The sequence below is a fragment of the Trichosurus vulpecula genome, chromosome 3 (genome assembly GCF_011100635.1).
Source record: "Trichosurus vulpecula isolate mTriVul1 chromosome 3, mTriVul1.pri, whole genome shotgun sequence".
Classification (NCBI taxonomy): domain Eukaryota; kingdom Metazoa; phylum Chordata; class Mammalia; order Diprotodontia; family Phalangeridae; genus Trichosurus; species Trichosurus vulpecula.
The window spans coordinates 250,296,354-250,308,647 of NC_050575.1; the positions used below are offsets into that span (position 1 = coordinate 250,296,354).

The 12,294-nt window shown below is 37.1% G+C and overlaps 1 protein-coding gene across 4 annotated transcripts in view; it reads left to right on the forward strand.

The window, feature by feature from the left end:
* ARHGEF10 (Rho guanine nucleotide exchange factor 10) overlaps positions 1-12,294 on the forward strand; it is a 244,523-nt gene that overhangs the window by 166,143 nt on the left and 66,086 nt on the right. For all 4 annotated transcript variants that reach the window (XM_036752754.1, XM_036752755.1, XM_036752756.1 and 1 more), the window contains one exon: positions 11,794-11,909. In XM_036752754.1, the coding sequence (XP_036608649.1) occupies positions 11,794-11,909 (116 nt within the window). The remainder of the gene's footprint in view (positions 1-11,793; positions 11,910-12,294) is intronic.

Here is a 12,294-nt window from a genome sequence, read left to right on the forward strand (position 1 = left end):
TTCTAATTATGTGTATTTGAAAATTCTATACATAGCAGATTTGGTTTCTTTAGCAAAATTTCATCACAAGTCAAAATTGACTTCTGTAAAAACTATCTTGGAATATTTAAATAGTGCTTTTGCGAAAGTATTATTTATTTTCTTCTTGTTCATGGTGGTATTGTGCACCATCATTCATGGCTTTACTGTGTTCACAGATTATTTGTCGTAATTTTTTCAATTTTTTTTATTTTACCACCTTTATTTCCAAAACTATCCATCCCCTATATGTTCCCTAGAGTGCTATCTCTTGTAATAAGGGATAAAAAAAGAAAAAGAAAAAAGTCAGTCTCGCCAAACCAAACATATTGGCTGAGTCTAGCAGTAGATGCAATATTGCACATCCGTAATACCCCATCTTCACAAAGAAGGAAAGAAGATGCATTTTGAAAGTTTCTTTTTGAGGACCAGTTACACAGAGTTCAGTTTAATTTTTTTGTTCTTTCTATCATCAGCATGGCAATAATTGTATATATTGTTTTTCTATTGTTTCCTTCATTTTCCATCAGTTCCCATGGTTCTTTGTATTCTTCCTATAGATTGTTTCTCATAGGACAATAATATTTTATTACACAATTTATTTACAAGTACGATAAAAGCATCACTTTTCATCTACAATATGACTTGTGAAAGTTACTTCAATGTTAGCTTCATTATCAAGATACTTTCATGATAGTTTCATTTATTAGGATACCATGTTGACACTTAACTGTAATTTTCAGTGGTTGGAGAGGTCAGTATGATTCCTGTAAATTAAGTAGTATTGCCTATTTTATAGAATACAGAGTAGTGGGATAGTACAAGATGAAAGAAGGGAAGACCAGGGCCTCCCTTAAGCCCTATGATAAGAAATGTCAGTTTCATTTGCAAATAAATGGGTACCAATCTCTCTGGTTCTAAGAGGAGTAAAAATGGCTGGAAGGAAAAAAAAAGATGGCAGTAGCCCAAATGTGAATGGCTTGGAACTGTGGAATGAGGACAGAAGAGTGGATCTGAAAAAGAGTAAATGGGAGTCTTTGTTCTTGATAATGAGTATTTCTTCACATTTAACACGTCCAGCCTTTGGTATATGGGTATTTTTTCTTCCTGGACCTTCCCACAACAAGGCCTGCCAGTTCCTTCTCTTCTTTTTTTTCAGTGTTTCCGTCTAGTCTTTTACCCTTTCTCTATTCCTCCCACACTCATTTATCTCTCATCCTTGCAAGCTGTTTTCTGGCCCTGAAATGCATTACAAAAACTTAAGAGATGCCTTAGAAACTCCTGACTCTTCCTTTAGGAAACCTGGTTCTCCTGGCAAAAACAGGGTGGCCTGGTTTTATTTGTCTCCATGGATTAAGTTTTAGGAATCTTAAATATTTGTTTTTATTTACATGGGCATAGTTGTTACTGATGTACAGACTAAAGCCCTCTGGGTTGCTTGCAACAGGAAAGTTCTTTTTTCCAGGGTTAGATCATTGGAATTTTAAACAAAGTGCTGGAGTAACCATGGAAACAATAAGTGTGTGTGTGTGTGTGTGTGTGTGTGTGTGTGTGTGTACCCACATGTACGTGCTAAGGAGCTTGGAAGCAGAAATGGAGGGACCTTTGTAATGAAGATGTCCCTGTAAGAATTTCCTGGTCATGATGGAATGTGCCAGAGTTCTGCAGTGCAGCACTACCAAATCAGTCCTGATATTTGACTTTAATGAACTGTCAGAACACATAATGTGAGGATGGCCAAAAGGACTGATTTACAAATACCTATCAGGTAAAGTAGACACAAATTAAAAATTAATTGGGGCTGACAGAAAAACAGATTTCTTATTCAGAAAATGGAGTCTGAAAGACTTTCAGTTCTCTGCCTTTCTTTTGCAAATTACATGGACATGCCGTTACTTTACGAGGTTATGCCTCTTTTATAAGGGCTGTGTAGTGTCAGTGGACCCAAGACAGTATCCTAGGGGACAAACGCTGTTAGTATATTGCCAGCACATAGAACAGTGTTTGACAAATAGTATGTGCTTAATCAATGTTTGATTATAGGGTAGAATTATCAAGAAGCAGAGTTAGACCTGGGGTCTAAGGAATATGAACCTGTGCCATCCTCATGAAAGAATCCTTATTTTTCATGCTTATATTCCTTTCCCTTCATTCTTTCCAGCATAATTCTGGGTATGAAATGTGGTACAGAGCAGAAATGAATCAGTCGTGTTTATTCCTAGTTCTGCCTCTATCAACTTAGGCACCTTGAATAGATTACTTTATCTCAGCTACTTCCATCTATACCTTCATTCCATGTTAATCTAGGAATGTGATAGGAATTATTTATTAAGTTTTGAAGTATACCAATATTTTTTTAAAAAAAAATCTCTACATGAGGAAAAGGCTTATAATAATATAGACATTGAATTCAAAGCTCCATGTTTCTCAGTCATATCTATCCAAAAAAAGCTATTATGCAAATATATCCATCCAGTGATGAGGGACTAAGTCCACAAGGCAGTCTGTTCCATTTTTGTACAGTTTTAATTATTAGTCAGTTTGAGGGCCTAACTCCTCTATAACAAATTTTGAAACGTTGAAAATGGAGCATATTCCTCCTAAGTCCTCTAGGCTAACCATTTTCACTCTCTATAATCAATACCTGTAGAGCATATTTTTGATTCTCCTTACTACCTTGAGAGCTGTCTAGTTCCAGTGTATTAATGCCCTTATTTGTTGTGGCCCTCAAGGTTGAACACAATATATCATATATTATCTCACCAGGGCAAAATACAGTGGGATTTTCACCTCTGTATTTTGGACATGATACTTTCTTCTAATGCAGCTTAAAGTCACAAGAGGTTTTTATGGTTGTCGTTTTTATTTCTGGATGCCATATTATAATGTTGACTCCTAGTGCACTTATAGTCATACTCAGGCCATGAGTTTTGAGCTCGCATATGTCTAATTTGCATGAAAATTGCAGCTTTCAAAAAGACACATATTAAAATAAGCAGCATACTAAATTCTTCAGGGACTTAGGGTGATAGCAAATGTCACTTCAGGATAACATAAGAGAGGAAGTACCACAGAGAGGAGATTTATGGTGAATAATTTTCCAGCCATCACCTTCAAGATCGGTGTTTATCTTTTGAGATTCTCTTTGTTCCCTGGGTTAGATTTTTTTCTGCTCAGTTTAACATGATGCTTACTCACAAAGTTAGTAGGAGGAAGAGCTAGCTGCCTTCACATTCAGAGGCATAAATGTCAGATTCTTGGCCTGTCCAACTTTTCAGCAACACTAAAAAGCTGGCAGTTCCTTTAAGATCATTCTTGACATCATAGCTTAGAGAGAAATTTGGAAAACTTAGGACTGTATTCTTCCACGTTGGAATGATTCCTTCAAAATCATTTTTCCACATTATACCCTTGTTTATGTATATTGAATGTATTGTTTTAATATAGATTCTTAAAGGGATGCAATCAGTATTGCAAAACCAAGCCATCCTATCTTACCCAGATCAGAAGTACAGCAGTGTAACAGCAATGTTGCTAGCAGCTGTTGTGGGGGTGAAGGACTGACAACAAAAGCACACAGGAAGGCTGCTAGCACTTTTCTAAGGAAAACAACTTTAAGGGGTTAACAATCTTACTTTAATTAAACATACATATACCATTCACTTAGTTCAGGGGGAAAAGCCAGCGCCCTGAACTTCGGAGCAAATACAAACAGAACTTACAAACAGAGCAAACACACACAGTTATCAACAGACAGGCCTATGGCTGTCTGACCAAAGAATTAGGTAGTTACCAGAGAGAGGCCCTAACATCTGGGTTTTCAAAGTGGGGGCGGTGCAGGGAGCTCCAGCAGCTACCCAGAATTTCATCTGGTCAAATCACATGATACTCTTCCAGTGAGTGAGAGCCCCAAACAAAACACTAACCTCTGAGTTTATATGCCCTGTTCAGGATCAAAAGGCATCACAACTATGCAACTCAAAACCATGTGATGCTTCTTCAGGTGTCACAACCATGAGCTCAAACTTGTGTGAACTAGGCTTTCCCTTGATGTAAGCAGGTCATCAAAGACTCCCAGACTCATCAAAGGCACTTGATTACAACAATGCTCCAAAGGAAAAAGCAGTAAAAAAGGTGGGGTGTGGTCAGACCTGTAATTTCATTAGTAGTGAGTTCCCTTATAAGAAATTCCCTCTACTAATTCAGGTTGTCAAGTTGTCTACAACTTAGAGAGTAGTTTGGGGCACTGAAGAGGCTAAGTTACCATTATTATGTAGCTAGGATATGGAAAAGGCAGAATGTGAATCCAAGACTTCATGATTCCAAGACTACCTATTCACCATGCCATGCTGTCTTTCACATTTATCCATTTGATAAATTAAAAGAATATGTGTGTTATTTAAAATGACAAATACTTTGTTAATGACCATGAATATAGTATTGACGTGATTGGGACTACAAGTAGACCTCAATAGTTTCTGTTCTGGCAAAGGTTCTCTCTCTTTTTTTTTTTTTGAACTCTGTGGAAACACTGGAATCAATTAGTCAGCGAGAGTTGAGCCTGGAGAGGGAGTGCAGAGCCAGACGTAAGGATCCAAGTTCACAAGAGGGATTCACAATGGGAGAAATTGAAAAGTACATCTCTTCTTAGATCTGGCTCCAGCTGATTTGAGTAGACCCAGCTGAAGTTCAGAGTTTGCTAGCTTGGTAGAATGAAGGGATCAGGAGGTTAAAGATAATACTACTTTGTACTTTTATGTCATCCTTGACCCAGAGATCTCTGAGAAGTTGCTTTAGTTATCAGCATACCTTACTGTATTCACAATGAATAATACAACAAATATTCTGTCTAGTAACATTAAATTTGACATCAGCAAGCTAAGGGCTCAATTAACATTATGGATCATTAAATTTGTTTTCTAGTTATTCAGCCAAAATACTTTAAATGCCACAAAAACAACTAAGTCCATATGGTGCTTTGAATGTAAATTGTTAAGGTAATACTGCTTCCTTTAGGAGGTATTCTCCCTTTGACAACTTTTCCTATAGTATTGGAGCTCCTAATTACTTCAAAGGTAGCGCCATATACAGATGAATGATAAGACAGAAGTAATATCTTTCACATGAGGAGCTTAGAATGTTTCATACATTTAATAAGCATATTTTGGTTTCCAGTTCTTAACATTTTCACTTTATAAATGGAATATAGAGTCAGAGAAAGTAAACCCTATTCCCAGAGTAACACAGTGAATCTTCCACTGAGCTAGGAATAGATTTCAGGGAATCTGGTTACTCATCTCGTGTTCTCATTAGCACCCACTCAACTTAGCGTGTGACTTCTTCACTAAGTCTGCAAAGAACCACTTTTAGTATATCCTATGTATATTAAATATGGGAGAAAGACACAGCTAAATAATAAAAGAGCTTGTATTTATAGTGTATTACAGTCTATAATAATACTTGACCTTTATATAGCACTTTAAAGTTTACCCAGTGCTTTTTATGTATAACACTGAGGTTCCTCATAACCATCAGCCCCTAAAAAGTGATCTCAGGTTTTAGGGATTTTGTGGGACAGAATGCTCTCCAAACTATAGCCTACAAGCCCCCATTGATGTGCTTGCTTTTATTAGTCTGCCAGAAGTTACACTTAGTTCAAAGAAAAGGCATTTAATGAAATCACATAGTAATAAAATAACAACAGATCATTCTTCCCATAAATCTTGAGATCACTCTCCCAGAAATACACATCACTGAGAAGATTAGATCTGAATAGGGATCACATGTGGAGAAATGTTTATGTCCAGGTTGATGTTTATGGCCATGGAGGAACAACTCATGCCTCCAGTGTGCAGAACTTCCTCTGATTTCCGCTGTTGCTTTGACTTTGTCCTCTGCTAAATCTACTGTGTACCAGGCATCATTTTCCACTGGGAATCATGTCATCTTCTCTTTGATGAATGTCATATCTCTATTCCATCTGATTTTCATTTATCTTCAGGATCACCTCATACTATGTCTAACTTCCAGCTGGAATTTTATAATTAATAATAACGTTTAGCATTTATGTAGCATTTTAAGGTTTGCAAAGTGCTTTACAAATATCTCATTTTGTTTTCATAACAACCTTGGGATGTGGGCACTATTATCATGCCCATTTTTTATAGGTGAGGAAACTCGGCAGACAGTTTTAAGTGACTTGCCCAAGGTCACACGATTAGTTAAGTGTCTGAGGCTGGATTTGAATTTAGGTCTTCCTGAATCCAGGCTCAGAGTTCTATCTACTGTACCACCTGACTGCCTCAATTAATTAGTAATCCCCTTCCCTTCTGCATAGGACTACAGTTCTTTCACCCTCCCACTGGGTCTCAGCAATAGTCTCTAGCTGAGATGCTGTTTCCAGGGCCATCTGCTACTCTGTTCTCATCTATCTTGTCAGCAGATTCTGTGGCTAGAAAGCCTCTACATTTCCCTTCAAGTGAAGTCAACAAGCTTAAGCACTTCCTATGTCCCTGACACTGGGCTGAACTCTTGGGATACGAAGGAAGGCAACAAACAATCCTCCCCTTGAGGAGCAGACATTCTTCTATTGGGGGATTCTTCCACATGCAAACAATGACGTACATAGACAGTATTTACAGGATAAATTAGGGCTAATCACAAAGAGAAGGCACTGAAATTCAAAAAGACTGGGAAAGGCTTCGACAAAGCTTACACAGAAACTTGAAGGAAGGTAGAGATGATACAGTGTGCAGGACTCGGGGACAGCCATTAAAAAAGCACAGAATGAGAAGGTAGAGGGTCCTATGCAAGGAACAGTTGCTTCATCTTTTCTCATAGAAAGTTAAAAACCTTTGAACTCTTATCTCCTGTTTGAATTACTCTCTTTTCTACTGGCACCTGAGTCCTTCATTCCAATTGGCATCTACTTAGGGCCAAAAACCCATTTTAGTTCTTATCATACTCCCCTGGATGAGAAAAATGTTACTTCATCAAACAGGAAAGAAGTGGAGTGAAACTATGGTGACTAAATTATTTTTTAACCTTTCCCATCAACCATCTCTGTTCCATATCAATGAAAAGGGCTCTGCCGATGTGAGGAAGCTACAAAGGCTAGGGACCTTTGTATCACTTCTCTCCAGTAATAGGTCTTTTTGCATGAATATTATTCTTAGCTGGGCCTCACCACAAGTGTGTGAGATAGGTTGTATAAGTATTTTTAACCCCATTTTTCAGTGAGGAAACTGAGCTTCAGAGAAGTCACCCCAACTTGTGCAACTATTAAATTGTAGAGTTGGGAGCCAAATCCAATTTTTCTGACTCCAAGTCAAGGATTCTATTCACTACATTATTTTGCCTTTTTATAAAGTGTTTTTTCATACATTCTATATTTGGTCCTCACAACAAGGATTATTATCCCCATTTTAAAGATTAAGACACTGAGATTTCATAGAGATTAAGGATTTACCTCGAATCACTCAACTAATTTATAGCAGAGCTGGGTTTTTATTTCCAAATCTTTTGACTACAAGGCTAATGCTCTTTCCGCCGCTCCTTTATGGGCCAAAGAATTTGCCTCTCCTTTCACTGTGAAAGTAACACCCCAAATCCCAAATGACTCAATGCTGCATTCTGAATCAAAATAATTTTTTTTCTTGTTTCTAACTGGAAGGTTCTTTGCTTGTTTGCTTCTGTTATCATACTCATAACCTTGACTCCTTTCTTCTACTCAAATCATACCACATTTTTCTCTGCTTCTGATTTCCTTTCTGAAGCTGCCATCAATGTTCTTTAATAGCAGCCTCAATGGCCCATTATGTCAACTTTATTTGAAAACCTGTTTAGTTGAATAGTCAAGTTTTAACTGAAAATTCATACTCTGCCAGTTACTATTTTCAGACCTCCTCACTGACTGTAAAGTATCTAAGAGAAAAGGCAGAACTCTTCACTTAATAAAATGGTACGTGAAATACCAACTTTTTATGAAATCAATGTACTTGAAAGACTATAGGCTTTGGAACCCGAGGATTTAGGTTCAAATCCCAGCTTTGCCAATTAGAATAACTGCAAAAGGGACCAGAGAAAGACCAGACTGATTTGTTGCTGGAAAGAAGTGATGCAAAGCTCTCTGTTTGCTTGTATTGCTATCTTGTATTAACCTGTATTGCTAAAATTCCATGTTTCCTTGAATTTCTTGGAAAACAGGTGAAAACCTGGTATTTAGCTCTCGTTCCACCTCTCATGCAAACCTTTCCAATTCCTCTCTACCCCTCCTCCCCACACCTTAGTGTTCTCTCCCTCAAAGTACTGTGTATTTACTTATCTGTGTTCATGCACCTTAATTATTGAAAAGGAACCTTCAGACCAACAACTCTCTGAGTTAGGTAAATATTATTATTTCTATTTTGTAAATAGCCTGCTGGTGCTTCTGCCTGCCTCAAGTCTCTCCCCACTCTAATCTATCCTCCACTTAGCCACTGAAGTGGCTTCCCTACACACCAAATAAACTCCAGTGGCTCCCTACTGCCCTCCAAGGATCAAACACAAAATACACTGCTTGCCATTCAAAGCCCTTCATAACCCAGCTGCTTTCCAGTCTTCCTACACCTTATTCCCTATCACATGCTCTTTAGTCCAGTGATACTGGCCTCCTGACTGTTCCATGAACAAGACACTTCACCTCTCTGGTCTAGGTATTTTCTCTGGCTGTCCCCCATGCCTGGAATGCTGTCTCTCCTTCCTGGCTTTCTTTATAACCTAACATCCCAGTATTTTACAGAAGCACTTTCCCAACCCACCTTCAGTCTAGCACCTTCACTCTGTTATTTATTTCCTATTTATCCTGTATTTAGCTTCCTTTGCATATATTTGCATGTTGTTATGTCGCATGTCACATTAGGTTATGAACTCCTTGAGGGAGGAGACTGTCTTTTGCCCCTTTTTATATCCTCAGCAGTTAACACAGTGACTGGCACATAGTAGGTATTTCATAGATGTTGATTGATTGAGGAAACTGAGGCTCAAGAAAGTAGAGGGACAAATTAAACCTGTGAGACTTTGACTGAAGTTTCTTGGCTGCAATTATAGGATTATTTCTGCTTTAATTTTTCCAGTGCCCAACTATAGTGTGCTATTTTTCCCTGAACAGTTTCCCTATATCAGGGCTTGTAGCTAGAAAGAAATATTAAAGATATCCTAAATTGCAATGATGCTAGATATATTCTAGATTTTTTGTTGATGGTTCCAAATTTAGAAAAGATAGTATGTATTTAATGGAGATTTGAAAAAAAAGATATATCCTTTGTCTGATCATGTTTCCCAATTTTTTATTTGAAAAAAAATACATATATGTACATATATATAATCTCACTATAATTCTAGTTAATCTGACAGCATCTGGCACCTTGTCTGAGTCTTTGACACCTTCTCTTAAAACTAGTCAGTTCAACAATATTTAGTCTTCAAGTACACATAAAAAAGCCTCCTCCAAAAAACAGAGATTGTCATAGAGCTATATTAAATGAAAATTTACAGATTGACAGTTGTAAAGGTTTTTTTAAAATCTAATTTAACCCCTTTATTCTAAAATGGTTTTTTAAAATGAAAAAGCAGAATCTTTGAGAAATGAAATAAGTTGCCCAGGGTGTTATCTTTCATTGTTCTGCATCCTTTCCTTTGCATCAATTCAGATAAGTCTTCCTATGTTTCTTCATGTTTTTATATTCATGATTTCTTACAGTACAGAAATATTTTATTTGCGTTCATCTGATGTTCCATAATTGCACCAAGCATTTATTAAGCACCTACTATGTCTAAATCTCTAGGATGTATAGATAAAATCAAAACCTTCTCTGCCATCCAGAAGTTTGCATTCCCCTTCACCCTCCCTGACTAGGTACCTTCAGAATATTGGCTAAAGATCAAATTCATTTTGCCTACATCAGGAAAGCTGAACAAAACTAACCAAAATATAAAAGAAATAACAAAGGAATGGCAGTTTTAAGTTTTTAAAGATTTTTTTATGTAAATAGGAGTAATTAAACAGAATGATGAAGAGCAGCCCATCCATTCCTAATGGTTTCGTTTTTTTTTTTCACTTTACTTGGGGACTGGTACAAAGTATACGGCAAAACTTCAAGAGAAAACCAGGATAACAAAACCCCCTTTTTTTCATTGCCCACTTTGGAATCTTTATTTCAGTTGCATGCAATAAATTAAGCAGTTGTTTCTATGAGTAGAAGTCTAAGTTAAACAGAAGCTAAACTGAACTGGTAATTACTATGCAACACACATAGACAGGCATTTCCACATAAAAGCAACAGAGTTGTTTTCCATCTATCAGTTTGTACATTAATAGTAAATCTGACAGTCCTTTGCAGTCCTTTGGTACCTAAATGATTTTGAAGAAATGTTCTATTCTCAGTTGTGATAGTAACAGCCTGTGGCATGTTTAAGTAAGCATTTCAAAGTGAAATAGAAAATATCTTAAGTCAAAGGCTTCGTAGAGCTGTTTATGTCAAGATGTTGCTCACTTCAATAGCAGAAAAAGTCCTTTGCTTTGGGGATCTCATCAGGAGGAAGGGGGAGTACAGGGCTAGGAGTGAAAAGATCTGTATTCCTGTCTTAGGCCTGCCACTAACTGTGTGGCCTTGGGACAATTCCCCTAATCTAAGTATCATTTTTCTAATTTGCAATGTCAAGAGTCTCCTGTCATGTTATGTTCCACACCAAGGAGACTCTGGGTCTTGCATCCTCATCCTGAGGGTTTTGGTCTGCAGAGCCCGATTTCTCTGGAACTGCAATTTTTAATACTTATTTACCTAATGTTGTTATTTATTTTTTTAATGGAACCAATTAATAGTGTTAGGCAAAGCAATACCATTCAAGCAAAAAAGCCTTTATAAAGTATTTTCTATGTGCTAGGTGCTGACGATTTTTTTGGTGGGGGGGAAGAGATTGGGGTGTCTCGATAGTAATTTTGTTGGTATTCCCAATGAAGAAACTTCCTTTGCTGGTACAGATTGGTCAGTCTATGTAGATTTTAAGTGCTATTATGCTAAGAACTGGAAATATTAAGAAAATGAAACTAAATTCTCCCCTGCCCTGCCCTCAAGGAACATACACTAATGTTGAATAGAACATGTAAATCTCTAGTTAAATATAAGATACATACACAGCAAATGAAAGGGGAAGGCATTAACTGGCAAGTAGGGGAAGGGAGGGGAGAGGAGGGGAAGGGCCTTCAGAAAGTGGGTTTTGAGCTGAGTCTTAGAGAAAACCAGGGAAACTGAGAGGTGTCAGAAACTTTTCTGTAACTTAGTGTCTTGCAAAGTTTCTTGAGGCACTGAAGATTATACAGCTCATACTATATGTGGCAGAGGCAGCTTGGAGCTTAGGTCTCCCTGACTCTCTAGAGGGGTTGTCTGTCTACCCTACTGTGTGCCTCCTCAGAAGGTTCAGGGGTACAAAAATAAAATGAAAAATTGCTACTTCTCTTAATAAATTCTATTAGTAGGATTGCACCCTATTTTAAATATTGTATTTAATGCTACTTCAGAAGATTGGCTTTTATTGAAACCAAATTATAACTCATTTGTATATGCTTCCTTCTTTCCTTTATCTGCCTCCTAATCCTACCCTTTTTTTCCTTCCCTCTGCTTTTTCAAAAACCCCCTTCAAACATGAATATTTTTCCTACTAATTTATTTCCATTTTTATTTTGACTTGGATTTGTATTTTGATGCAAGATCTTTACATATTTTTTATTTGTTACAGACAAACTTTACATGGGGCCAGGACAACTGTACCATGATTTACAGAATTTGTTGCATGACTTGAATGTAGTTGGTCAAATCAGTCAATTGATAGGAAACCTTAAAGGAAACTATCAGGTAACCTCTCAACTGCATTCACTTTCAATGCTGGTTTTATTTCAAAAGCTCTAATAATACCTTGCGAGGTCCCAAATAAACATTCCATTTTCCTTTTTTTTTTTTAATTTTTCTTCCTGGAGGGGTCAGAATGAATTTCAGCCCTAGTGGCTGATTTGATTATTAGTGTTCATCTTTGAAAAACAACATGAAAATTATCCCCTCTCCCTTATTTTCATAAGGGCTTTTGGCTACCAGCTCAGTTTTCTTTAAATTAGGTCTTACTGCTACTTGGAGAATGCCAAAATAGGCCTTGAACTACAAAAAAATTTTTGTCACCAGATATAATACTTAATCAGCATTCTGAGTTTTTCTTGCTGCAGCCTTGCTTTGAATACTATTATTA